Source organism: Saccopteryx leptura, chromosome 1 (genome assembly GCF_036850995.1).
Source record: "Saccopteryx leptura isolate mSacLep1 chromosome 1, mSacLep1_pri_phased_curated, whole genome shotgun sequence".
NCBI lineage: Eukaryota > Metazoa > Chordata > Mammalia > Chiroptera > Emballonuridae > Saccopteryx > Saccopteryx leptura.
In genome coordinates this window covers 284542222-284565131 of record NC_089503.1, presented here as the reverse complement: position 1 = coordinate 284565131, position 22910 = coordinate 284542222, and the positions used below count along the sequence as shown (strand labels likewise).

The following is a 22910-nucleotide window of genomic DNA, read 5'->3' as shown; positions in this document are numbered from 1 at the left end:
TTGTGGTGAAGGCACAAAACTTCAAGTATGGCAATAGGAGGAGAGCTAAAGATCACAGTACAGGGTAATAGAAGGCTGCATAAAGAGAGCTCTGGGGATCTGAATAAGGTCCCCACAGAGTCTTATGCTGAGTATGGATCAGTGCTTGTATGTGAGAAAATTGCTCAACTTAGGAAAGAACCACCTGCAAGGATTAGAGGAATAATTCTCAGAGCTCACATAAGACCAAGAATAGTTCTTATCACCACCTGCAAGGGTGGAAAACATGTTAATTCATGGAACAATAGGTTGAGTATTCAGAAGGTTTTGCCTCAATAGTGGGATAAAATTAGCTCTAATGTAAATGCTGCTCTGGTGTCAATTAACAAAGTTTAAAGGCAAGATCAGAAAGAATCAAACTATTTCCTGGTAACTTCATAGCATTCTAAAACAAAGAACAATGATATTTTATGGGCATACAAAGTACCCAGCACTTAACAAGGGAAAATGAACAATGTCAGGCAGCCAATTAAAAATGACCAGACATACAAAAAAAGCAACAAAATAAGTCTCATAATAAAGAAAACTATCAAAATCTACCTAGAAGGTATGATGATGATAATTTAATAAATAATACATTAAGACAGATATTTTAAATGTATTTGAAATGGTTGAGGAAAGTAAAAAATCGAGCAACTTGAGACATGAAAGGTATTTTAAAAAATTAAGTTAAACTTTTATAGATGAAAATGCTAGAATGATATTAAAAAAATACAATGGAAAACATTAAAAGTAAATTAGAAACTACAGAAGAAAAAAGCAGTGACCTTGAAGAGAGAAACTACCCAAAATGAATTACAGAAAAAAGATTGTAAAATTTACAGAGCATTGACAAGCTAGGGCAGTGGTCGGCAAACTTATTAGTCAACAGAGCCAAATATCAACTGTACAATGATTGAAATCTTTTAAACTTAAACTATATAGATAGGTACACTCCTTATTGAGGTAGCGCCCGCACGTGGTTATTTTGTGGAAGAGCCATACTCAAGGGGCCAAAGAGCCGCGTGTGGCTCACGAGCCATAGTTTGTTGACCAGGGAGCTAGGGAAAGCTTCAAATGGTGTCATACCCATGAAATTGGAATTGCCCAAGGCTAGAAGGCTGGAAGTAGGGACAGAAATATAAATGAAGTTGCTAAAATTTTGCCAAGTTTAACAAAAGCTATAATCTCACAGTTCCAACAAGCTTAATAAACACTAAGAACAAGAAACAAGAAGGCCACAGCATAATCAGATGGCTCACCAACAGTGAGAGATGTCCATTTCGCTGGCAGCAGTTGATTCCAGGAGCAGTAGGTGATTCTAGTTTCTAGGTCTTTTCTTTTACATTTTCAGAACCAACATCATTGCACACCTTAGAGATGTAAGCATGAACTGTCCAGAATCCTGCTGTCAAGGCTCTCTGTCCCAGCACTACAGGGGTCTCCCCCATGTGTTCCTCAGGCATCAACACCAACACTAGACATGCCTCCTCCAAAGGGTCTGAGTCCAAGTTTCACAGGGACCTCCTCCAGGCTTCCAAATGCTGAGAAACTCAACCCTTTCCCTTTGGTCTCCTAGCTCAAGGAGTAGAAATTGCTATTATTACTACCTCTTGGTGTTCTCTTCTTCCTTGTTTAACCTATTCTTTACATTATTTGCTGTTTAAATAACAGAGAACAATGATTGCATCCTGTTAGGAAAAGGCATATATATTTCTTTATTGTTTTATGTAATTAATACGCATTGAAAAGTATAGAGGCTAAGTAGCTAGAGTTGGAATGGGTTAGTCATTGCACTTTTCTCTCTTTCAAATCCATCCTTTTATTCTCATCTTTATGATTTGGGGCTTTGAGTGGTGTGTGCCAAACAGAGCCTGCCACAGAGAAATAGGAAGCCAGAGGGAGATGAGGGACTTGATCCTTTTTGTTCTACTTCCTGTTCCCATCATTATCATCATCGTAATTCATTCTGTAAGTTGCAATTGATTCCCAGTTAGTTCCAGTTACCAGTTGGGTTGGTGTTCCCCAGTTCCCAGAAGCAGACTTATTGTGCCCTCTCAGAAATCTGAGTACCAGCTGGCTGGAATGCTCTACCCAGAGGTCCAAGTCTCAGTTCTGAAGATCTGTAAATTCTTTCCTCAATTCCTGAGGCAACAGCACCAGTTAGGCTGTGCCCTCTTCTCAGAGGTTTATTTGCCAGCTGTGGGGTAAATCTTTTCTTCAAACCAGTGACCAAACTCCTCAGATGTCTGGGTCCACATACTGTAGGACCTCTCCTTCAAGAGTCTAAATTGCATCAAACCCAACTCTTTTCTTTGTTCCCATGGCCCTGTGACACTTTCCTTTGGAATTTTATAGCATAAAGACATAATTATAAATTATACTAATTATTTTAGTTAGTATAGTACATTACACTCAGTTTATTTTAACTTTTCTATCTTACTTTGTTTTATCCTTATATCTTCAGACATCTTCAATAAGGACTAAGTGATAAATGTGTATCAGTGCTTACAAAATAGAAAAGATCTACAATAATTCTTCATCATTGTCATGTTTTTTTCACTTTCTCTGAGGGGCAATGTTATGGGGAGAGTGAGAAATGAAAAATGGGAGACTCCCATATCCCTTGTAATTTGGGGGAGAATTTTTTTGTCTATAAAATACAGCTCGCTCACAGAGTTACTGTAGATATCTAATAAAGCATTCCTGTGAAACACTATGATCATAAGTGCTGTGTAAATTTGTTTTTACTACCGTGACCAACTGTGACTAGACAACAGAAGGAAAAGTTGATAAAATAAGAGAGATGAAAAGAAGAGAAACAATTGAAGAAAGTACTCTAGACTGGTTTCTATCCACTGAAAAATATGCTGAAAGAAAATCACCTTTTAAAAACCTAATATAAAAGGGTGAGCCTCTGTTTTTCCTATTCCATTCAACCTTGATACCCCGTCTACATACCAAAGAACCCTGCTACCAATGATGCAGAAGCCACTGATTAACATACAGCAAATACTGTTTATTGCAGACTTTCTAGCTGACTCATGTGAAAAAGGCACTATGAAAATTAATGAATCTAGATAATTTCTCTAAATGAATTTAGGTTAAAATATACAACATTCTTACATAACATCTGTTTTATATACGTGAAATAATATAACATTTAATGACAAAAATTGTGTTTTCAAAAATAACATTTGTTGAAGGTTAAGTATCTTTCTTTTCTATATCTAGAATCTTTCACAGGATTAACATATGTGTAAATTAAGTGTTTCTTTAATTCCAGAAAAACTTGACACAGATAAACACATAAAATGGCCCCAATTTCCTCTTAACTACTAATATCAATATTCATAACAGAGATCTTCATTAAGCAAAATACTGTAACTCACACCAAGGCAGGCTACATCCTGTGACATATTTTGAATATATATGACCTCTTTTCCACTTGTGCTTTCTCATAGATAAGAACACAGAATAGATAATAAGCAGAATATAAGCTAAATCAAAATACAAGCTATACAAGTAATTGCAATCAACAAAGCCACGACAGATAAAATGCTTGGGAATGCTCCATGGGTTCCTATTTGCATGTCCAAGGCCTTGCTGTATTTTACAGCTCAGTAAATGTTTTAATTTTTTAAAAAAAGTGTTGGCATTAAGAACTTTAAATAAGTTGAAATATTCTATCATTAAGTGTGTCAAAAAGAGACTCAAGTAAGCAGAGGTTAGCCTAAAATAACTATACCCTGAATGACAGACACCATAGTCACAGGCAAGTCTGGAACTGTTTAGATTTTGAATCATGGGCAATTATCTTTGTTTTGCTGCAATACATAAATTCACCACGTCAAAAATGCCAGCTTATACACTGAGATGAGGATGAAACGATCAATCCAATAAAGAAAACCTCACCTCAGTAAACAAAATATTTCCAAAGGTCAAAAATTTCTATTAAAAATTTTTCAGTTTTAATAAAAATAATGGGCCCAGAAGCAAGTCCTCTACTTACTTATGTTTGCATTATTACTTTATGGCGATAAATAAAGTATACAAGAGATAAAAATGTGACATTCCCTTCATGGCTTCTTAAAACAAAGCACGTTGGAATAATGCCAAAAATTTAAATGGAGTTTAATGACAAACAAAGAAATTAGTGACTGCTTCCCTCATCGAAAGACTCCACTCCTGAATCACTAGCAGCAGCACTGATTTTTTCCTGTCGCCTTCTCATGATTTCTTGCAATTCGGAGCTGCCGCTGCTATCCTGAAAAATAAACATGGTTTGGACAAGATGGTTACTGGTGTGTTCGTAGGCTGCAGGTCACATAATTAAAGAGCCTGGGGTAAAAGTCCTTTGTGTTTTTCTTCTAATATCTCTTGGAGGAAAAGCTCAAGGCTGCCCTGGGAGAAGGAAAGCATGTGCACAACAAGCATACTAAGATGGAAAATTAACAACGAAGCCTGGTTAGCTCAAGGAAGATACTCATCGCCTTTAGGGGAGTCTAAATTGAGCCAAAGACTGGGCTCAAAATACCTCATTTCCCTCCGTATGGTCCTGACTCTCTGACAGCAAGTTAGGTTTTCTCCTTTCCAAGCCATCCTAAATCCCTGTGCATCCTCCTTATCCTGCTCTTATCAATGAAAGTACCCGCAAACACAGTGAAGTAATCTAGGAAATGAACTAGATGCAAGAGAAGGGCCTGGTGGGAAGGTGGCCCCAGAAGGGAAGGAAGCTCAGGCAGTCAGTCTCTGCCTCAGCTCTCAGCCAGAGGCCCAGGAGCGGAGGCCAGGAGGACGTGCACAGTGGGGGCAAGTGACAATGACAAGGAGCCTGCACTAGCAGAGTCCAGAGATGCTAGGAGGTGAAACTTCTCATAATACCCCTAGGAAGTCCTTTATACATATAAAATTTTCCTCCAAGAGATATTAGAAGAAAGACACAAAGGACTTTTATCCCAGGCTCAATAAAACTAGAATGCATTATAATGGTAAATTGGTTCAGAAAAGATATAATTCCTTATTCAGATTCAATATGTAGAGAACCTAATTACAGATCAATGTTGCAGGGAAACTTACCAAGGGAAATAGAATTCTCCTACTGAGAATAGTGGCAGGCAGGGTTGTATGCATGAAGCTGCTTTATTCTGAGTGGATTACTGAATTTATATAATATACCTGCTAGAGAGAATTATGTACCAATTTCACATCAAAGCCTGTACCCTTCCATGAGTCCCAGTAAAACGTCCATGAAAGCTATTAGAGATGTGAGACATAACAATTGAAAACCACTACCCCTACGAAGCCCACTTTAAGTAGAGAAGGATATTAGAAGCTTAAGTATGTCCAATCTAGAAAACATTTACTTTTCTGTTTCCCAACGAGCAACTCTAAGTAATTACTCTTCAGGGCTCCCTATATTCATGAACCCTACCTAATATTTTCCCTCTGACTATTCATATGTATAACCAGGACTAAGACACACAGCTAGGTTTTAAGACCTTATAACCTCTAAACCTACTAGAATTTCTAAACTAAATATAAAGAACAGGAAAAGAGTGCCAGCTTCTTAAGGCATTAACTCATTCAAGAAGTCCATTACTGTGTCAAAATAAAAATTTCTACAGAAATAGCTAATGCATATAAAATGAGAACATTATGTTTTCATTAAATGTCCAAAACCATATGCTAGAGCTGCATGTTACATGAGCATTTATAACGCATTAATCTCCCTGCAAATGGTCACTGATGGTCTACAGTGACAAATTACAACAGCTAACTCAAATTTAATTCAGCGCCATATGAAAGGGAAACTGACCAATATGGACACAAACAGATGACTCCAGAGCTTTCAATTAGCAGTCTACACTTCTGACAAATGCAGACCACCACCCTAGGTTGACAAGTCATACCTCTAATGCAGCTTTTTGCACGGTGATTTGGTTAAAGACTCTGGCCCCTTCAGGACAGACTGTCTTCAGCTCATCTTTATTGAGAGAGAAAAGTTGTGCACCATTTAATACTCCAAGGCTGTTGACAGTCCTGGAAAAAAAAAAGAGAAAAAATAAGTAGAGCATTAGAAATACTGTCTAGAAAAAAGAAAAGAGAAAAATTTCTGGGCCTGCTATAACCTCTTTTCTAAGTGTTCCATACATCGGAACTCATAAAATGGTATTACAGTGCTCAGTCAGGACAATGACAAGGGATGTTCATGATGGTGACCCTGAGGTTAGATGATTATGAAGGAACAGAAAAGGGCCAATTAGGTTTAGTATCATTATTGTTTAGGACCAATTTCTTAAAATTTGATGCTTCATGTGAGGAAGAGATAACTTTCTAGTACTCAGGTAATTGACTAACCAGTGTATCTTGCTTTTCAGTTACTATAATATTCAAGTTCTCTTGAAGATGTATTAGTCAAACAATTCACTGTAGCAAAACACATAAGCTAAAGGAGTTCATCACCACCAAACCAGTATCCCAGAAAATGTTAAAGGGTCTTCTTTAAGAAGAAGAGAGAAGACCAAAGATATGAGTAATAAATGACCGTAAAAAGAATGAAATCTTACCATTTGCAACAGTGTGGATAGACCTAGAGAGTATTATGCTCAGTGAAATAAGTCAGTCATGAAAAGACAAATACCATATAATTCCACTTATATGTGGAATCTAACAATATAAATGCACAAACAAAACAGGGAAAGACTCATAGACACAGAGAATAGTCTGGTGGTGGCCAGAGGGGAGGAGGTTGGGGGACTGGGTGAAAAAATGAAGGGATTGAGAAGTACAGATCGGTAGTTTCAGAATAGTCATGGGGATGTGAAGCACAGCATAGGGAATATAGTCAATAATATTGCAGTAACTGGAAATACCATGGGGAACAACTTTGTAAAGAATATGATTGTCTAACCACTGAATATGATTGTCTAACCACTATGCTGTACACCTCAAATTAATATACAACAATATTGAATGTAAACTGTAATAATTTTTTTTTAATTTAGGAGGCTGTACAAAGATTCAAAATCAGGTAAAGTAAGTTTTAAAAAATGCATAAGTTGTTAACAAATTATAGGTAAATTAGAAACTTCACCATGGGTTTACTAATGGAAAAGCCCTATATGATCTATGATAGGTAGTAAAGTTATCTATTTTTATTTGCCTGGAATCTATAATCTGCAGCAGAAGCAAAGATTCTGCTCTATGCCCTGTGTGGTCTGGGGAGTCCAGCTAAGCCCAGTCCTCTGCTGTGTAACTGAGGAGAAAGCCACCAGCCTCAAAGCTGCTGACAGATTACTAATAGGATGGGTGATGAACAGATACCACCATTTAGAAAATGGGGTGCCATCAAAAGATAGTTATTGCGTCTTCTTCCACTTCTTTGTTTGGCTGTAAACAGCTAGTCATTTCCTGAGCATGAAACAAAGGCAGATTGGGCCTCACATTCCTACAGTCATTTGTGACATCTTAGTGACTAAATTGAAAACAATCATGTTTATACACAAAGTGTAAAGTACTCCCAAAGAGACTTACACAGGGCTGAACCCCTTTGACTGTAACCATGTCTTCACATCTTCCGGTGTGGAGTCGTAAGTGATGTTGACAACTGGCACACTCTGCCGTGGCACATGGAACTTCTTCTGGGCGGCACTCCGGCCAATGGTCAGTCTGTGGATGAGCTCGTCCTGCACCTCCTCCATCTGAGATTTCCTCCCTGCACACCAACATGGAGTAGGTTACTTGTGAAAACTCCTAACATAGCTCACCCCCTCCAGAACACCAATGCCAATAAGCTTTCCACTCCATAAGACTTATATGAATGGAAGTATTCTTAGAACTAGTGTTCTAGCCGTCATTCAGTATAAATTCCATGATCAATTATTAAAACCACTCCCTAGCTTTTCTCTCTTCATTGTACTCATTTGGCAAAACACCAACCCTTGTTAAGTCTAACTTTCTGCTTATTCTGCATCTGCACCTGCATACCGAGTTTAACACATCAGTGCTGAAGGATCTCATGTTAAATTCATGAATATGAACCTCAGCCGGGTTGTTAATGCTCTGACAGTCGTACCACATTTCCTTAGGCCAGTGGTCTCCACTGGGAAAATTCTGACCCCATGACACTTCTAGCAATGGCTAGGGAGACTTCTGGATGTCACAATCTGGGGTGGGGGGAGGATGCTACCATTATATAGTAGGCAGAGACCTGGAGTACACAGAACACTCAACAATGCACAGGTTAGCCTCCTGCATAGAATTATCCAGTCCCAAATGTTAGGAAGGGTCAGGTTAAAAAATCCTGTCCTTGGCCCTGACCGGTTGGCTCAGTGGTAGAGCATCAGCCTGGCGTGCGGGAGTCCTGGGTTCGATTCCTGGCCAGGGCACACAGGAGAAGCGCCCATCTGCTTCTCCACCCCTCCCCCTCTCCTTCCTCTCTGTCTCTCTCTTCCCCTACTGCAGCCGAGATGGCCCGGGCGCTGAGGATGGCTCTGTGGCCTCTGCCTCAGGCGCTAGAATGGCTCTGGATGCGACAGCAACACCAGGAGATGCTCTGGAGGGGCAGAGCATCGCCCCCTGATGGGCATGCGGGTGGATCCGGGTCGGGCGCATGCGGGAGTCTGACTGCCTCCTTGTTTCCAGCTTCGGAAAAATGAAAAAAAAAAAAAAAAAAATCCTGTCCTTGACCATACAATTGAGCACTGTTACACAAATATTTAATATTGCCTTTCTCTGTAAACCTCCTAACACCTATTCTCCAATCCTTACCCTAAATTGATGATCTCACCTTCCTAATTTCTGAAAAACATAAAGTTAGACTATCTCTGTAAATTTCCCTAGCATCTGTCTTCCCCTGCCAGCACATTCCCTATACACACTGCCTGCCTGCCTTCCTATTACATTATAGATAAGCTGTCTCCATGCTCCTAAGCAAGCTTCTTAACATGTGCACTAGACCCCAATGTCCTCTATTTAAATACTTGGACAATAATGTCTCCCCTACTTGTGCTGTTATCAATTTTCCTCTTTTACTGAATCATTTCATCAGCATACAAACACGCTATTATTTTGTTATTATTTCTTTTGCCTTTAAATAAGCCCATGCCCCCTTTCAGCTACTGCTCATTTCTCTGCTCCTCTTTTAGCAAAACTTTGTGAAAAGCTGTCTACACGAGGGAATTCCTGTTCTCCAATTTTTTCTTAATACTGTTGTAATCAGGCTTTTTGGCCTCCTTCCTCTAAGACACTGTGCTAAATTTCAGAGGTCAAGCCCAGTCCTTGTCTCACTTAGCCTATCAGCAACGTGGACGGTGATCCCTCCCAGAAGCACTTGTCTCAGCCTATCAGCAACGTGGACGGCGATCTCTCCCAGAAACACTTGTCTCAGCCTATCAGCAACGTGGGTGGCGATCCCTCCCAGAAGCACTTGTCTCAGCCTATCAGCAACGTGGACGGCGATCCCTCCCAGAAGCACTTGTCTCAGCCTATCAGCAACGTGGACGGCGATCCCTCCCAGAAACACTTGTCTCAGCCTATCAGCAACGTGGACGGTGATCCCTCCCAGAAGCACTTGGAGCTTTCAGGGTGCCATTCTCCTGACTGTCCTCCTATCTGCCAGCTTCGCGTGCTCAGTATCCTGTCCTGAATATTCTCACACCCCGTCTAGGTAACATTAAAGTGCTCCAGAACACACACAATCCCGGGACCTCTTCCGTGCCGCATTCACTTCTTAAGTGACCTTCTTAGTCTCTTGCCTTTCAATGCCACTTAAAAGTTAATGACTAATTTCTCCGTCCAGACTGTCCCTCAGAACTTTAGATCCACATGTGCCACCTGTCTCCTTGACATGTTCATCAGGTGTCTCGAATATAATGTCGAAATCTGTACTGCTTGTCTTCTTCCTGAAGCTCACTTTTATGCCAGACTTCCCAACTTAAGTTAATGATAATTCTGTTTTTCCAGTTCTTATGGCAAAATAACCTGGAGCTATGATGAGTCCCCTCTGTCCTCAGTGACATCCAATCCATCGGCAAATCCTGTTCATTCTATCATCGAAATATACTGAAAATCCAACCACTCCACTCCATTTCTTTCTGTTGCCAGCTTGGTCTAAGCCACCAGCCTATTCACAGGTCTCCCTGCTGCTCCTCAACCACTCGAGCCCTCGCTCCTCACTCTCTTCTCGCTGTAACAGCTGTAACGAATCCCTTAGAATCTAAGTCATATATTGCAACTCTTCTCTTCCAGACCTTCCCAGATGATTCAAATTACTCCCAGGAAAAGGCCATACATGGCCTCCAACTACACTGCCCTCTTCCTGCACACCTCTCCTGTCGCTCGTAATGGCTTCCTTGGTGCACTTCACATTTAAGAGCCTTTGCAGGAATCCTTCCCCCCAACATAGCCACGTGGTTCAAGCTTCCCTTCCTCTAGAATTCCCCATTTAAAACTGCAAACTCCTCCCTGCCAGCACTCCTAGTTCATAGGTTTCATTCTCCAGAATATTTAGCACAGTCTAAGGTTTGCTATCAACTATTTATCTATCTTCTTTCATTAAAATATATGCCTGAGGTGAAAAGAAAGTTTTGCCTGTTTTATTTGCTTTATCTGGAACAGTAGGGAGTCAAATGACCTCTGAATATATGAATGAATGAGGCATTCTGCTGACTTTTTCACTAAGAGCCTTTGAAAAGCATTATTAAGAAAGCCCTGAAAATAATTAGACAAGAAAATAAAGGCCAAAGAAGGAGAAATGAAGTGTCGAAAATCACATTGTTAATTAGTAGCAGAATTTAGCTGGAACTGGTTTTCCTGACTTTGATTCATAGCCATATTATGGCCATAGTCATTGAAACGACTTTTGTTTGACTCACCTGCTATATCTCTCCCTTACTTATTTCATGCATAAGGAAAAAAATGCATATAAACAGATCTTTATGAGAAAAATGGGAAAGAAATAAATGTATAGAGAGGAGTCTAATACGATTCTGTTTTTAAAAAATACACACACACATACACACACACACACACAGATACATTAACTGTATATCACTTTCAAGGATTAAGTACAAAGATCTGCTATAATAATCCATTTAATTAACTTTGCATGTGGCAAAGACCAGGTCACTAAAGCAGCTTTTTTGACCATTATACTATAATCCCCCCTCCCCAAGTATTTTAGAAAGGGCTTGGTGTCTCTGGAAAATAAATGTGAAAAAAATCATGTATTGTTATTCCAGTTCAATTTTTTTAATGCTTCAAGATTTCAGGAAGCTTTCTGAAGAAGTCATCAAAAGAAAATAAGAGAAAGGAAGGAGGAGGGGGTGGAGGGAGGGAGTGAGGGAGGAAGAAAGAGAGAGAGTGAGGGGGGGAAGAAGGAAGGAAGGGACAAGAGAGGGAGGAAAGAAGCTAAAGAAAGTGAAAGAGAGGTTGCCAGTTCAAAACCCTGGGCTTGCCTGGTCAAGGCACATATGGGAGTTGATGCTTCCTGCTCCTTCCCCCCTTCCTCTCTCTCTCTCTCTCTCTTCCCTCTCTATAATGAATAAATAAAATCTTTAAAAAAATAAAGTGAAAGAAACTATTATTAATTACAGCATTTAAATAAATAAATAGCCCTTTTTGTTTAAATTAAAATTTTTTAGCCTGACCAGGCAGTGGCACAGTGGGTAGAACATTGAACTGGGATGCGGAGGACTCAGGTTCGAGACCCTGAGGTCGCCAGCTTGAGCACAGGTCATCTGGTTTGAACAAAGCTCACCAGCTTGGACTCAAGGTCGCTGGCTCGAGCAAGGGGTTACTCAGTCTGCTGAAGGCCCGCGGTCAAGGCACAGATGCGAAAGCAATCAATGAACAACTAAGATGTCACAATGAAAAACTAATGATTGATGCTTCTCATCTCTCTCTGTTCCTGTCTGTCTGTCCCTATCTATCCCTCTCTCTGACTCTCCGTTTCTGTAAAAAAAAAAAAAAATTAATTAATTAATTTAAAAAAATTTAAATACTATTTTGTTAACTCTTTTAAAACACTACATCATATACGGCCATATAGCATATGAGTAATCTCTAAGGAATAAAAAAGAAAAATTATCACCACACTAAGATTTATTTTCTTATCTACTGACTGAGCTACTGCATAATCACCTGCTGTCCACAGTATAATCACCGTCCAGGGAGTACAAAAACCTCTTGTAATGTGTTCCTAGCTTTTGGTTTCCATTTGCAATGTTCTAGTACATAACAACAAACCAGACTAACTTTACACCTCTTTCTAAAGTAACACTTCTGATTACGAAAGATTAAACTCAAATAATAAGGTCTAACATTTCAAAGGAAATGGAAGAAATGCAAAACAACTAAAGCATTGATATCTTCAAAAGTGATGAAAGGAAAACCTTTTGAATCCCTGCAATAAATCAATCTGAAAAGCTTATATGACACATGGCTCCAAGCAGATATTTTGAATGGGCAACATAGCTACACTTCTGTAAAAAGAGTCTGGCTCTTGCTACTTGTTACATTTTAAAAACAATCATGTTGACTTTTTTCCTTGTTCCTGGCTACTTGGTAATGTTTTATGAGAAAGTATTCACTTCATAGTTCTTTTTTATTTTTATCACAAGTCTAGGCTGTAAGCAGAGAATATAGGTATAAGGCCTATTTCAAGAGAAATCTGGCTGTTAATGAATATCTAAAAGACTGCTGAGAAGCCCCAACATTTATTCAGAAAATACTATGTTCTCCAAAAGTGCTCAAGAAAAAGCTATAAAAAAACTTTTATAAAAGAAAATTTATTTACTTAATGTCAAACTATACTTTTGAGATATCTTTAAAAGAAACTTTATATAAGTAAAAGTAAGTTTTTATTATTTTAAGAAACAAGTACATGGGTTAATTTTGGGAGAGAGGTTATGTTTTCTATACCAATGTGACTCTTTTATTTATGAAAAACAGACTTGAAAATGATGAGTCACAATTATCAGGAGAGTTCTCTATCTTTAAAGTATTCTAACTATGTCTCTTTCCCATTAGGTTATTCTTAGTTTCTTAGACTAGGACAAAGAACAAACTGTCTCAGCCCACAGACTGTCCAAATGGGGGCTGGATGCCTATGAACTCTGATCCTACGCCTGGGAAGAGCGCCACAGTGTCCAAGATTATTGTCCTGACATATCAGCAGAGGGAAATGGTACAAACTTGTGGTAAGAATGAAGAAGGAACAATAATTTCTAACAGGAAATTTTTTTTCCGTAGGGAAATCAATAAAAACATCTTTCTCATCACAAAACTATGTCTTTAGTATCTTTGAAAAAAACATAAACATCTCTAAAAAATATACAAATATTTTTTTAATTTAATAGCATATACTTATACACACAGAGACACACACACAGTGGTTTTTCCTGCAAAGAGTTGAATGTTTTTCCCTAAACTTCATTTTTCCATTAGTGTTTTTGGTAAGGTCAAGATGTAGATAAGAAGGTGATTTTAACTTGGCTACCCCGCGGGAGAGATAGTAATGTATAAAATAGGCTTATGCTTCATGCATTTAATGAGGATTTCTAGAACAATTAAATAGTAATAGTATTAGTGTTCTCTTTTTTCTTTTTTAATCTATCAAAAATAACCACAACTGAATGTGGCTAGGATTTGCAGCAGTGAGAAAAACAATAGGATAAAATGAGAGTGAAAGATTCAATGATTTGGTTTTGAACTTGAATCTTAAGCATTAAATCTCAGCTATAACATTAATAGTTGAATACATACATCTGGATGTCGGATGAGATTTGATATGAAGATAACTTTGGGAGTCATTCCTTTTCTTTCAGTACAGATGGCATGGCAGGAAAGGGGAACGGAGGGATCACCTCCAGTAAAGTATGTTTATAGAGAAAAGAACCCAGGACTGAGCCCTAGGAGAGACCATATTGAAAGAATGAAAACTGTCTCTTACACACATGCATGCGCACATGCACACACACACCCTTTATTTACTTTTATTATATTAAAGAAATGCCTTTCTGTCTTTAGTTTTCCAAGAATTTTCATATATCAAGTACAGGTAAGGCAAAGTAATTTTATAATATGTTTTAAAACAACAAAGATTAAATACACCAGCTCTATGCAGTAAGGAAAAACCGGATATAAAACTGAGACACATGGACACAGATAAAAGTGAAGTGGTTACTAGAGGGCAGGGGACATCGGGGAGGGGAATGTGGGGAAGGGTGTGAAGAGGGACAAATATAAAGTGATGGAAAATGATTTGACTTTGGGTGATGGGTATTCAACAGTTCAAATGCTGTAGAAATGTTTACCTGAAACCTATGTACTCTTATTGATTAATGTCACTCTGTTAAATTTAATTTTCTAAATAAAATTAAAAACAAAATAAAGCAGAAAACCTTAAAAAAAATAGAATTAGATTCAGTTTCAAATGATCTACACTGCTGTTCCCAGTACTAACAAGGATGATCCCAGGTTAGCCACAGTATCTTTTCTTTTTATTTAAATCTGGTTTTCATGGAAACCATTCAAATAAAAATTCAAATTTAAATTTATGAAAGAATAAAGCTGAAATCTAAATTCCATGAAATCTGGATTTGGAGAGCACATTTGAAACTGCTATTGGCAGCGTGATTATATTAAGCTAGTGCGCCTGCGTGTGTATATATGTCAGAATAGCAAAGACAAGGAAAAGGGGCAGGAAAACTATGATGATACAGATAAAGAGACCAGCAAATACTTATTGACTACTTACAATATGTCTTATTGGTCAAAATCAGTCAGGGCTTTTCAACCTTAGCACCACTGGCATTGTGGGATAGATAATTCTGTTGGGAGTTTGGGGGTGTCCTGTTAACTGAAAGACATTGCTAAACCTCCCTGGATTCTACCTATTAGATGCCAATAAGCATCTACTCAACTGTGATCAACATATGTGTCCAGACAATAGCAAATGTCCCTGTAGAAAGAGGTTAAATCATCCCTGACTGAGAACAACTGATCTAAATGCTTTACATGCATTATCTCATTGAATCTTCATCCTATGAAGTAGAAACCATTATTTCCCCCACTTTTCAGACACTGAAGTAGCAAGGATTACTGAATTGTTGACGGTCACACAGCCAGTAAGTGATGTGTCACTCTGCACCCTAAAGTTGTCTGGCTCCAGTTTTCATTCAATGACTACAATACTTAGAATATGTATAGAAATGCACACGTCGGAGAACAGAGAGAACTTCCTGTTTCTCAGAATTATTTGAAGAATAAAAAAACTAGGTGAAAAGCTTTGCAGTCTATCAAATATGCAAATATAAAAGACATTTATATTTGATAATAGATAATAAATAACATTTCACTAAGTGGTACTTTTAATTTTCAGAATGCATTGTGTATGTTCTGCCTCCCTGTGAAACTTACGGTCCACAGGAAGTTGTTTGTGTCTCTGGCTATCCCGCACAATGCTGCCACCACTGTCACTGGAGCTGCTGTTCTGGCGGGTAACGTTCGCCGGGACCTTTGACACAGGAACAGGTGCTGGAGTGGTTGGTGGGAGGGGGACAGGAACAGGAGCTGGTGTTGGAGGAGGTGATGGAGCAGAGGGGGGATCAGTTGTTCTTGGACCATACTCCATCCTTTGTTTCTATAAAACAAACAAACATTTCCTTTGAAATCATAAAACTGTAAACTTGGCCTAGGAAAACAAATTATACTTTGATAGGACATTTTTGGCGATTTATTTGTAAACTTACTTGCAATCCATAGCAAATTTATGTATATATGTGTACACATACACATGTATACATCTCCAGTATACTAATCATTAAAAATCATCTTTGAAACACTTGACGTATTTGTTCAAAATCAAAATATAAATTGAGTCAAACAAAAATACCCATAGGAAAGAGGAGTACTAATAATCATTAAAAAAATGTCTAGAAAACTAAATATGAACTGGGAATCACATACCACCTGGGTAGGTGAAAAATTTCTAATTATTTTATAATTTCCACTAATAAAACTTCTAATTGCACTGGAAGCCTAAATATCCATAACATAAAGCACTATTTATTCCTTATTTAAATATGTTATATTAAAAAATGTTTAATTTTGTTTCTAAGTAATTTGTTAAGAGGGGCAATATTTCAGTAGATAAAAGAACTTTTTGCTTTAAACTAAACAAGTAATTTAAAAATGTTAATGTAGTCAAGTCAGACCATTGTACTGTCATCTTAATGCTAATTTATTAAAATTAAATGTTTTCCACCCTACCAGGCGGTGGCACAGTAGATAGAGCACTGGACTGGGACGCAGACGCAGAGCACCCAGGTTCAAAACCCTGACGTCGCTGGCTTGAGCACAAGCTCATCTGGCTTGTGCACAGGGCCACTGGCTTGAGTGAGGGATCACAGGCATGACCCCATGGTTGCTGCTGGCTTGAGCCCATAGGTCACTAGCTTGAAGCCCAAGGTTGCTGGCTTGAGCCCAAGGTCGCTGACTTGAGCAAGGGGTCACTTGCTCCACGGTAGTCCCCCATGGTCAAGGCACATATGAGAAAGGAATCAATGAACTAAAGAGACTAAGGAGTTGCAATGAAGAACTGATGCCTCTCTTCTCTCTCCTTTTCTGTCTGTCTTTAGCTGTCCCTCTGTCTCTATCACACAAAGAAAAAAATTAGATATTTTCCTTGTTAAAATGGGAATGCTGTGGGACGGATACTGGTGAAAGGAATCGTGTGGTCGAATTAAATAATGATGACTGAAATTCAGAAACATATATTAAAAAAAAGGCCACGTGAGAATTTGTATTAAAAAAGGTAGATGTGATAGCATACAATAACTTTCAGTAACTTGCAAATCATTATGGTTATTATAAAACAGTATTTATGTTTATTCTCTCTTGAACTACACACAATAGTTAAAACTTTAAATAAAATAATTTTAACAAACAGAAAGCTGCATTATAACAAATTCCAAATTCTCAAAAGGCGCCATATATCATATAATATATATACACACATGTGTGTGTGTATATATATATATATATATACACACATACATATATATTTGGTACAACAATACAGAGAAATGGACTTATAATTTGAGTAAAGTTTAGATATTGCAGTCACACAATTTTAGTTACATATTCTCAATCTAGGATCAGAAGATAAAATGCAAAAATCAGGCCTTTTGGTAATCTGGTGCTTTGGGTAGAACAGTACTACTAACTCTTAATTTCTAAATTGGCCCAAATATAAGGTAATGGCAATTTTAAAAGAGGCCTCCCCAATTTCCACAGAGATCAAAAACATAAAAACACACACCACACAAAATATCACTTTTAATTAAATCATTATTCAAAAAACAACACACCAACCATCCTCATAGTCGCCTTCACAGCAAATGAGGAACACCTGTGGAAACCAGCGTGGGCAGGATCCTGGTTCTGTTCTACTGTTTCTTTAAAAGCTACTACTCAACAGCCGGTGGGTGGAGATGGTAGGAAGAGTAGAAAGCAAGGATGAAAGCAGAAATGATAGAAGGGTTTACAATGTTGTGAGACTTAGGAAGGGGAAGGAGAGAGGCGGTGGGGAAGGGAAGGAATAGGGCTTGAGAGCATTGAGCAAGCCACAGCGTCCAGTGGGGGAGAAGCAGAAAGTGCTGACTCCCTCAGCAGCCAAGGCCTAGAATCATTTTTAATATATTAAAGAGTTTATTTTATTATGATGATAATTCCCCCACAAAACAACATTCCTATATTTGGGCCAATGAAATACTTAAAGCAATCAAAATACAGCAAACATTACCAAAATGTAATACTTAGCACACACCAAAGTCATCTGATAAAAATATATGCAATGCTCTCTTGACAGGAATGTCCTTTGCACATAATTACATGAAGGGTTAGTGAATTCTCACAATAGGATTTCAAAAATGTCAGAGTTTAAATTGCTGTTTTTAAAGCTTAAACAAACAAACAAAATGCTATTAGCTCTGCATTCCATGCTATGATTCATATTTTCTTCTTTCATAAAAACAAGAACAGCTAGCTTTGCTATCCATCAAATAATGCTGTGAGAACTGAGCCCTCCGTGTGTTACTGTCCCAGTCAAGCCTGGAGACAGGCTCACTGGGTCTCCTGTGCCTCATTCCGTTCTGCTGCCATTGCTGGACGTGACACTCTATCAATACAACCCAACAGAATCACGGCTTAAATAGTACATATGCACGTATGTTGGATGAAGATACAGAAAAACCATATGAAATTTTTTCATAAATTACACTGTAATTTTATTTACTTGCATATTTTCCCCTTTCCTTGGTCCTGTTTTCCTGCCTTGGGCTTCCAACCCCTGAAATGAAAAGGGGGAAAAGTGCCTTCCTCAAATCCTTGCACCCTCTTCTGAAGTAGCAATCTGTCAGCTTTACTTTGGAAACTGACTTGTCATTCCTGGTGTGGAGGAAACAGAATCAGTATTGGCCCTTGAAGTCACTTTCCTGTGTCCTTCCCTGTCTTCTCCCCTCCCCTTCACCAACCATTTAGTGTGTATCTGTTGGCTATTTTTTGGTTGGTGGTAGAAAACTGATGACTCCAATGTACCCACAACTTATTGAAAGTTTTGGAGAGAACTGCACCCTTTACTTTCCTCTCCTGAACCAAGGGTGTTGAAACTTCAAAGATAAAAAAGAAATCCTGACCAATTTTCTGTTTCCCCCCAAATTTCTCACTGTTAACACCGAGAGGCCCATGTCTCTGCAAACCCCTCAGTTATGAGCATACTGGGTGACTGATTACCTTAGTGTTGATCTACTTTTACATCACAACTGTCACTTCCCAACTCTTGCCTTTTATTTCCCACAAATATATTTAAATTTCTGTTTAAAACAAACTCTGTCTTTTCTCTTTCTCTGAAATAAGTCAGAATTACTACACTCCATGGAAAATTTACTTTCTTATTGATCATTAAGTCAGAATGAGTCACTTTTCTTCAGTTACTAAAGCTGAGTAGAAATTCTCCAGGATTAAAGAAAGTTATTTAGAGATAAGCTCTGATTCATGCAAGCCACTGTTTCACAGGGGAAATTATGCAAGCAAGTCCGACAAAGCTATTAAAATTGAACTGTTCTTAAAATTTTAACCTACACATTTTTCTTCTAAATTTAGTCTCTTTGGAACTCTGTGGTGAAAGCTAGGCACAGCTGGAACATTTGGAGGGTGTTAAGTCCAGAGATTGAATCCAGAAAATTATATTAAAAAGAAGTGCCATGAGGGAACAAATGTGGTTACCTCTGACAGCTCGCCGAGTAACTGCTACTAGGAAAATGGAGCAGATCACGTCAAAAGAGTGAATGAACACGGGAGACGGAACTAAACTAATATCAACTATAAGTCACATCAAATATCAGAAAATGTTAGCAAATTAGGCTTTGACAGTAAAACTACCTGCCCACAAATCAACCAGTGCAGGAGCCTCTAAATATATAATTAACTTCCTTCACTCTTATCTAGTCATGGAAAACTAATTATACAGACTCACTTGACAGTGTAAACATTATTAAGTATTTCAGTAATTATTTGCGTACTAGAGTATTGTGGTTTTAAAATATGAAAATATCAGTTCAACTTATTCTTATAGCTTATAAAGAATACACACAGAGTACATTAAATGTAAGACTAATTCTTTTATAAAGCTGATTTTACAAAAGGAAACATGTATCTATGTTTTAATGAGCTTTAGTTTTGAACTTGTAAGTAGTCTAAACAGGAAATTTTATAATTTTGTACAGGTGCATGCTAGGCAGTAATTTATATACATATTTATATACAGGGGTGGGCAAAAGTAGGTTTACAGTGATAATACAAATAAATAATAAAAAATAACATGAGAATAAACTTTTCACATACAACTATGAACCTACTTTTGCTCACCCCTGAATAGACAAATAGAATTTATTCTTGAAAATGTCAACATATAAGACAAAATAAAAGTAATCATCCTTGCCTAAAAACCATACCTCCAATAAAAGATGAATAGAATGCTCTGAGCTTAATTTAAAATGTTTTAAAATAACTGAACATTATCAGTTGATCTGTTGGAATAAATATGAAAGCATTTTACTAAAATGGTAACTCTCTGGCCAGTAGTATCTGAATGTGTAGATTAAGCTTGAAAAAAAAAGCATTCGAAACATTCATAACTTGTAGAGCTAGTGGCTAAATTGCTACCTGTAGAAAATATTTCCATTTTTAATTTAGGGCTATTTATATATTATGTAGAAAATAACAAGATATTTATATTTGGACTGGATTGTAGAAATCATGAAACTTGATGTCTTCCATTTCACAGCTGAGCAAACCGGAGCACATAAGAATATAGTGCTTCCATTAAGGTCACACAGTTAGTTAGCGGCACAAGTGGGATTAGAATTCTTGTCTACTAATACTTAGGTTGGGGCTTTTCCCACAGTGTCATAATATCTTTTGCTAAGAAATAGAGAAGACAAGAAAATTTCTACTGAATTCACAGGACCATAATGACCAGAAATTCATCGTTATTTGTATCTTGATAGAGTCAGAATTTCTATAATAATAATAAGCACATAGACTTAATAATGAATAGTAAATATAAGACTTCTTTATGAAACCTTTGAGCTTATTAGAAATAACTGAGGGGAAGGGTTGGTTTCTGCTCTTGGCATATAGCATGAAAGTCTATATAGGCAAAAGGGTAATTCTAGCAGAGCTAGAGATCTGGGATTCAAGTCAAAAGATATGTGAGAAATTTTATGTAGTATGTAGACTTCAAGTGGGGACAAAGTACCGTGATGTCCATCTGTTGTACAGCTAAAACAAAGGGCCACAATGCTCTACAACGGAATTTTTATCAAAAGAAAGATATGCCTTTAACCTTCATTTCTTCATAATCTTTATTATATGCGGCTTAAGTGTCTGTCGCCGATAGCTTATTGGTTGCATGCGTAACTGTACTAGCCAATGGTGTGAAGTTGCCACGGTTGAATGCAAATTGAGCAGGTCAGGGGGAAGGTGAACATTTGTTTGCATTGGCAATCATCTGCTTTTGAAACAATTTAAGGCTGAACGCAAACTGAGCATGTCAAGGGGAAGGTGAACATTTGTTTGCATTGGCAATCATCTGTTTTACATAAAAACTACGTCTTAACGTAATTTCTTTTAAGAATGCCTCCTAGAGAATACAGCACTGAAGAGGAGAGAAAAGGAACTAAAGCTGCACAAAAACGGCTTTCTCGACAAAAAGAAACCACTGAGCAGAGAAAGACAAGGCTTGCTTCAGTCGCAGAGCAAATGTGTCTTTCTCGGCAAAATGAGACTGATGAGCATAGAGAAACAAAGCTTGTCTCAGATGCAAGACAAAAAAGCCTGTCTCGACAAAATGAGTCCCTTGAACAAAGGCAGGAGAGAAATGCAAAAAAATGACAGAGTAATGCTGACTGAAACGCAAAAAGGATTAAAACAGTTTCAAACGGAGAAACTTTAATTTTTGAGCATTCCTCTGGTGACATGAATATTAAATGTGAACACTGTCAGTCCTTAAACTTCAAGTTAGAAACTAATCGATTTGACCGTGGCAAGAAAGGATTTTCTCAATGTTGCAAGTACGGAAACATTGTAGTTCCACTAATTGAGAATTATCCACCACTCTTGAATAAATTATTGACTAATCAGCATCCAAATAGCAAACAGTACATGGATAGCATTCGATCCATTAATAGTTCATTTGCTTTTGCGTCCATGGGAAACAAACCAATTGACTTGCCTGGACCAGGACTTTATTGCTTTTGACTTCATGGTCAAGTTTACCATCAAACTGGAACTTTGCATCCTTCTGACGGGAAAAGAAAGTTTTCTCAATTATATATACTTGATCCCTCAGAAGCCAGTTCGGCACGTTTAGATAGTCTGTCGCCTTCTGGCATGCCACCTCACAAATTGAGGTTAAAGATTGGAGCAATTATTATGCTGTTAAGAAATCTTAACACCAGAAGGGGTCTTTGCAATAGTACAAGACTAGAGGTTCTCCAATTGAAAAATAATGTCATAATAGCTAAGTCTTTGACTGGCTCCTCTAAAGGTGAAATACATGTCATTCCAAGAATTGATTTGGCTCCATCTCAAACAGGGTTGCCATTTCAATTGAGACGTAGACATTTTCCTGTAAAACTTGCCTTTGCTATGACCATCAATAAGTCTCAGGGCCAAATGCTTAAGCATGTTGTTATTTTTTTACCTGAGCCTGCATTTAGACATGGTCAACTTTATGTTGCCTGTTCAAGAGTTCGTGAAAAAACGGACATAAAATTAAAAATAATTGATGGTCCTCTGCAAGGTGAGCTTAAACATGATGGAAAGATCTACACAAGAAATGTTGTGTACAAAGAGATCTTTGACATGTGAATTAACATTTTATTATTTAAATCACTTTTATTTATTGAGCTAGCGGTGGCTCTTAAGAAATATACCGCCAGTGGTTTCCTTCATTGCACTCTACCTTAAGCAATTAAGCAAGTAGAAGGGGGAAACCCCGTGGGGCACTAAGCAAAGGGGCGTCCTCGCCGTCTGCCCTGGGTAATACAGTTTGAATTAGCAGACACCTTTGCACAAATCATTTTAATTACAATTTATAATATCTAGAACAGCGGTCATTTCGTATGACTGCAGGGCTTTCTAGTCTCTCATAAGCATTTACTATCTTGTCCCTAGTTTCACTTAATCATTTTTTATGTTCCATATGCTTCATACATGCTTTATCACCACCTCTCTTTTATTTTTAAAACTTTGTTAAAGTCATGAGGGAAATAAATTAGGTGGGAACTGTTATCTTTCCAGAGCTGTTAAAAATCACTCCAAAA

At 37.8% G+C, this 22910-nt stretch overlaps 1 protein-coding gene across 4 annotated transcripts in view; it reads right to left on the bottom strand.

Moving 5' to 3' along the window:
• Positions 1 to 3016: 3016 nt before the first annotated feature.
• The window catches only part of EPS8 (EGFR pathway substrate 8, signaling adaptor), a 187910-nt gene continuing 168016 nt past the window's right edge, over positions 3017 to 22910 (bottom strand). For all 4 annotated transcript variants that reach the window (XM_066355174.1, XM_066355190.1, XM_066355166.1 and 1 more), the window contains 4 exons: positions 15442 to 15664; positions 7555 to 7735; positions 5931 to 6060; positions 3017 to 4285 (listed from right to left, as the gene is read on the bottom strand). In XM_066355174.1, coding sequence (XP_066211271.1) covers positions 4172 to 4285; positions 5931 to 6060; positions 7555 to 7735; positions 15442 to 15664 — 648 coding nt within the window. In that variant the 3' untranslated portion in view covers positions 3017 to 4171. The remainder of the gene's footprint in view (positions 4286 to 5930; positions 6061 to 7554; positions 7736 to 15441; positions 15665 to 22910) is intronic.